The 6,440-nt window shown below is 33.0% G+C and overlaps 1 protein-coding gene across 1 annotated transcript; it reads left to right on the plus strand.

The window, feature by feature from the left end:
* The first annotated feature begins 1,705 nt into the window (after positions 1-1,705).
* LOC101490691 (peptidyl-prolyl cis-trans isomerase CYP28, chloroplastic) lies at positions 1,706-3,939 on the plus strand. The gene is made up of 2 exons (XM_004514002.4): positions 1,706-2,418; positions 3,618-3,939. Exons 1-2 carry the CDS (start codon positions 1,755-1,757, stop codon positions 3,824-3,826), a joined length of 873 nt encoding a protein of 290 aa, XP_004514059.1. The 5' UTR covers positions 1,706-1,754; the 3' UTR covers positions 3,827-3,939.
* The last annotated feature ends 2,501 nt before the right edge of the window (positions 3,940-6,440 follow it).

Raw genomic sequence — 6,440 nt, forward strand, 5'->3', positions numbered from 1 at the left:
CAATTAGAGAATAATCATTATCTACACATCAAAAAAGATTTCTTGCAACGCCTTTTTATAGCTTAAGACAAGGCTATAAAAGCTTGTGTTGTTATAGGTTCTACAATGCTTTTAAAACATCAAAAAATTGTAATATGTAGGTCTATAATAACGCTTTTAACTAAAAGCGCTATTCAATGGTTGCATACAATACTTCCTTAAAAAACAATGTCATATGGTACATTTTAATAACATTTTTTTCTTTCTAAAAGCGTTGTTATTGTGGGGATTTTTTTTATTGATGAACTATGAAAAAATATGTATCTATGAACTTCACAATTAATGAGATTATGTTTTTAAAGAGAAGATTGACAAAAAAAATCAATTATTTTATGGTGATAAAAAGTTTGCATATGCAATAGTTGTAGTTAGAAATTGAAATTAATTTTTTTTTTTGGTAATTTAAGATTTTGGTCCTTATAATATATAGTTGTGTTGCTTTTGATCCACGTAATTATGTTAGTTTTATTTTTATCCCTTCCATTCAATGAATACTAACGTGACATTGATGATGTGACAATTTAGTGTCATGTGACACCAAAATATGATGTGACATCCCATATCAACATACCATATAAACTAACTTAAATGAATAGATGATATTAAATAGTAAAACAATAAAAATCTTATATTTCAAGGACAAAAACTAAAAAACATTTTTTAAAGGACTAAAATCACACTCGATCAAATATTAGAGACTCAAAACATAAATAACTTAATAAAAAATGTATATACATGGGATCAACTTAAATGATAAAACTTAATCTAGTGTCTAGATTTATTATAATCTATAACCCATTTTTATATCATCAATAATAAATCCACTCTTTTTATGAGTAGCAATCAAATCAATAATAATATTACAATACTCAAATATAATACGCGAAATCAATTGATATTATAGTTCAACTTTTATTAGTAAAAAGAAATAGATTTCTCTCTATATATATACTCCATGGTTTCTAACAACATATACTCCATAACACTAAAAACCTAGAGAGTGCATCTACTACCGGATAAAAAATTTAGGTTCTCTTCTTTTTTCATTAGAGAGATAGTTTAGAATAATTTTTAGTTTAAAATTACTCTTTTAAATTGGTTTTTTTAGTTTATCTATATAAATAGTTTCTACATAAATTTAGTTTTATTTTTATTTTGTCGACACTTTTTTTTATTTTTTTTGTTTTAATACGGTGTTTTTGTTTTCTGGCTTGATGATTGCTCGTTTTGGTTATGATTGATAGAATAACTTTGATCATTTACATATTTCAATTAATGGTTTTGATACGATCTACATTTTAGAATCGAAGACAGATATTCCAAACACTTTAATTATATCATATTTGTATTCATATTATAGTTTTGTACTATTTTACACTATTAACTTAAATATTGTAAATTTATTCATATATTCATCTATTTATTTTTTACAAATTTAAATTTATACAGTATTGATATATTATACAATTTGATTCAATGAATATGGTTTCTTTCAATTGGAACCAACTTTTATTATATATATTTATAAAAAAAATCAGTTTTTGAATGCTGTTGATGAAAATAAGGCCTTGTTGGCAATTTTTATGTTTTTTACGAGTCTTATCTGAAGTTGGATCCAAATTCTTATTATCTTTTCTAAGGTAGACCCCACATTAATTGGCTCCTCCAAGTTCTGACTGCATAATGAAGAAAAAACGTCACTCTTACCCTCCTCAATGGCATCCTCATTACCACAACCACCTCCTCTCCCCTCTCTCCACTTCACCCGCCGCTCACTCCTCCTAACATCCACCTCCACACTCTCCTTTCCCTCCCTCTCCTCCTCCGCCACCATACCACCTAACCCCACAATCACCGACCGTGTCTTCATGGAATTCGGCCTCTGCCCCAATTTTTTCCTCCCAAACCGCACCCTTGGCGACACCATTTCCACTCTATGCTCCGATTCCACCTCAGTCGGACGCGTCATCATTGGCCTCTACGGTAACATCGTTCCCCTCACCGTCTCAAATTTCAAGTCCCTTTGCATTTCTGCTTCCAATTCTAATAACCCTGATTCCTCTTCCTACAAGAACACCCTCGTTCACAAAGTTTTTCCAGGTCAATACTTTCTCGCTGGACGTCAGGGTCGTCCTGAAAAGGGCGAGGTCCGCCCTCCTCGTCACCTCCCACGCAACATCGAAACGGTGGACCCCACTGCCTTCGCACTTACACATTCCCGTCCCGGCGTCGTTTCGCTATCGCTATCAGAAAATGATGACGATGATGAAATAAAGTTTAGCCCTGATTATCGGAACATTGAATTCTTAATCACAACTGGACCTGGACCTTGCCCTCAGCTTGATAGCAAAAATATCGTCTTTGGAACCGTGCTTGAAGGTAACTAACTCTTATATTATTCATTTGTTCGGTGTATTTATAAATTGTTATATTGACAAGGGAACCAAATTTAAAACACATAATTTGTAAAACCTTACAAATTAGATATTTTTTTGCCTTTGTAGATGGTTGAGCCTAATTCAACTCTATAAAAACTAGCTACTAGCTAAGAAGTATTTGTTTGGTTACAGGTTTCTATAAATTGGTTTATAACGTGATTTCTCAATTTTCCAAAGATGCACTAAATTGAGGAATGTATTTCTTCCATTTATAAACACATTTGCATACTATATCTCAGCTAAATATGTGGAATGTGACCGGAGTGCCGGATAGTGTAGCCCAGTTATATATGCTCTGATACAATTTTAAAATTGAAGTTTGATCTAACTCAACTTTATAAACACTTCTTTAGACCATATCTCATCTAATATTAGACTTTTAAATGTACATGAAGCATGCTCAATGTGATCAAGAGCAATATTATTTGGCAACAATATTATTTGTGATTAGCTAGAAGCTTACTTAGGATTCATTAACATATTAATAAAAATGGCTTGGCTCTTGTTAGAGTTATTGTAGACTTTTTTTATTGATTGTGACTATCCTGGATTGTATGTAAGAAATATAACGCTCAAATGTTTTTGTATTCACTAGAAGCACCATAATCGGGGCGTCCAAAAATTTGTTATGCATGGGGTTTCAAATTTAGTTGTATCACAATCTGTGATATGATGGAGAAGAACAGTTAAACATGGTTGCTGCGACCTAAATTGCTGTCAAAAACCTTGGTGTCCCATTCCAAATCTTGGTTTGATACCTTTTTTCTGAAACCTGGTTCTGCATCTTTTAAGTTAGGAAAATGGAGATACCTTTGTAGGAGACAGGAAAATTAACAAAACAGAGTCACACATTGTGTTTGCGATCACATTTGTGTTTGAGGTCCTGCATCTATCCTCAGAATGAGTGGTTCTCAGTGTCACCAAGTTTTAAGTTGCTTTGCTTCACAGTTTGATTGTATATTAAGTTTAAGCTTAGTAACTAAACCTTGTAAAATGTTTGTGCTTCTGTTGATATAACGATACAAGATAGTTGTTCAGATATTGAAATATTTGATCTACTTGTAGAATAGATTATATGGATCATAATCTTATGTTTATTACCAATTATATTGCTCAACTTCTACTTAAATCTAATTGCAGGCTTAGATGTCATCACATCCATAGCTTCCCTTCCGACGTATCAACCAGCTGAGCGGATTCGCCAGTTTAATGACTTGGCTGAATTTTTTGGAGACGAAAGGGCTCAGAATGCTCGTGCCATATGGAGCAGGCCTCTTACCACTGTTTATATTAGTAACTGTGGGGTGCTAGAGGTTGCAAAGCCTTCCCTCACGCCTTCTCTCCCTTAATTTCTTTCCATGTTTATAATATCTAAGAGGATTTCATATAACTTCTATGTAAAATCATACTCAAATTCTTTCAAAGGAAATGATGATTAATGAAACCTATGTTAAAAACAAAATTTTATTCAACATACAAAATCAAGATAAGATTCTAAATAAATAAAAAATTCTAATAACAATATTTCTATCAATTTTGCACAAAAACAGAAAATGCCACCAAACTCTAATTAAAATGAAAATTAAAGAACAATGTAAAATTACAGAAATTAAAGAGTTGCAAAAAGAGATTCATGTGGCAATTTATATACTTGTTGTTTGTAGAGTACATCATGTTTCCATAAAATTGAATAAGAGTTTTCTTCCTTTGATTATGGATTATATTGTTTACAAGATCATTCGGCGGATGTTAGAAAATCTTGTACACAAACCCTTCTTCTTAAACACTTTTGTACACAAAATCTCTAAACACCCTCCAAATTATAAACACACACCTCAAGTTAAAGATCACACTTCAGTTTTGCAAGATAGACACCTATAAACACTTTTTTAGAAATTTTCTGAAGAGCATCTTCTTCACCCATTTCTATATGCAATCCATCAATATCTCATTGATGATTCCTATTTAGAATAGTCAATCAAACACAATTGCATATCTAGTAGGGGTGTTCCAAAAAACCAAAAATTGAACAAAACTATAGAGTTGAACTGAACCAAATTATTTTTGAACTTAACTGATTTATAAAAATTGAGAATCAAATATTTTTATCAAAAACAATTTATTAACCGAACTGATTTTAAAAAATTAGAACCAAACCAGACAGGTTTTTAGTTCGAAAAAATTGAATCGAACTGATTTTTAATTCGAAAAAACTAGAACCAAGTTTGTTTTTTCAGAATTAATTAGGGATAATTATGTAAATTGGCTTATTGAAACAAAAAAAACTAAGTTGATACCAATTCGGTTCAGCTCAGTGTAATAATCTGGTTCAACGATTTACAAAACAGTTCGATTTGGTTTTGTAAGACCCATAATTTTAAAGTACAATTTATGTATTTTGGTGTATTTTGGATTTTGGCTCGGAGGCTTTTAAGCCAAAGTAATAATATTTTGGAGTTTTATAATCAAAAAGATATTTTGATGCCAATTTAAATTTCTCGTCGATAAATAAATTGAAATTAACTGCGGTGAATCCTTTACGGATAATTCAATGCGTTTCGGGTGAAACGGTAATTTAACAAATATCTAGATATTTTGAGATATTTGTTAAGTTATATTCATTATCTATATGTGTTTGTTTGGAGGGAAAAAGAAAGGAAAACTAGAAGGAAGGAAAAGGAAAAGAAAAATAGTATAAAAGGAAGGAAGGAAAAAGGAAGAAAGGAAAAACAAAGGAAAGAAAAAGAAAGGAAGGAAAATTGAAAAATTCCATCGTCTTCTTCCTCTCCCGCGGCCAATTTCCCTCCTTTCTCCCATTTTCATTTTTGTCGCTTTCTTTTCTTCAAAATTAGTAACCCAAGGTTGGGTGAGAGTTAGATTAAGGTTTTCGCAACTCCACTCTTCCTCTTTGATTCGAAAACGAAGAAAAACGTTATTTGAGATCCAAACACAAACCCCTCCGTTTCTTCTAGATCCAAGCTTCATTTCTCGAAGAGATAAAAGGGAAAGTTGCTCACCACCACGCTACGGTGGTAGTGAACTAATTTGGAAGCGGCGTTTGACTTGCTGTGTAGTCGAATACAGACTGTTGTATTCGAATACAGACATGCTGTTTTTGCCACTGACTTACTGTGTAGTCGAATACAGACTGCTGTATTCGAATACATTTTGCTACTGACTTGCTGTGTAGTCGAATACAGACTGTTGTATTCGAATACAGACATGCTGTTTTTGCCACTGACTTACTGTGTAGTCGAATACAGACTGCTGTATTCGAATACATTTTGCTACTGACTTGCTGTGTAGTCGAATACAGACTGTTGTATTCGAATACAGACATGCTGTTTTTGCCACTGACTTACTGTGTAGTCGAATACAGACTGCTGTATTCGAATACATTTTGCTACTGACTTGCTGTGTAGTCGAATACAGACTGTTGTATTCGAATACAGACATGCTGTTTTTGCCACTGACTTACTGTGTAGTCGAATACAGACTGCTGTATTCGAATACATTTTGCTACTGACTTGCTGTGTAGTCGAATACAGACTGTTGTATTCGAATACAGACATGCTGTTTTTGCCACTGACTTACTGTGTAGTCGAATACAGACTGCTGTATTCGAATACATTTTGCTACTGACTTGCTGTGTAGTCGAATACAGACTGTTGTATTCGAATACAGACATGCTGTTTTTGCCACTGACTTACTGTGTAGTCGAATACAGACTGCTGTATTCGAATACATTTTGCTACTGACTTGCTGTGTAGTCGAATACAGACTGTTGTATTCGAATACAGACATGCTGTTTTTGCCACTGACTTACTGTGTAGTCGAATACAGACTGCTGTATTCGAATACATTTTGCTACTGACTTGCTGTGTAGTCGAATACAGACTGTTGTATTCGAATACAGACATGCTGTTTTTGCCACTGACTTACTGTGTAGTCGAATACAGACTG

Source organism: Cicer arietinum, chromosome 1 (genome assembly GCF_000331145.2).
Source record: "Cicer arietinum cultivar CDC Frontier isolate Library 1 chromosome 1, Cicar.CDCFrontier_v2.0, whole genome shotgun sequence".
In the NCBI taxonomy this organism is placed as follows: Eukaryota; Viridiplantae; Streptophyta; class Magnoliopsida; order Fabales; family Fabaceae; genus Cicer; species Cicer arietinum.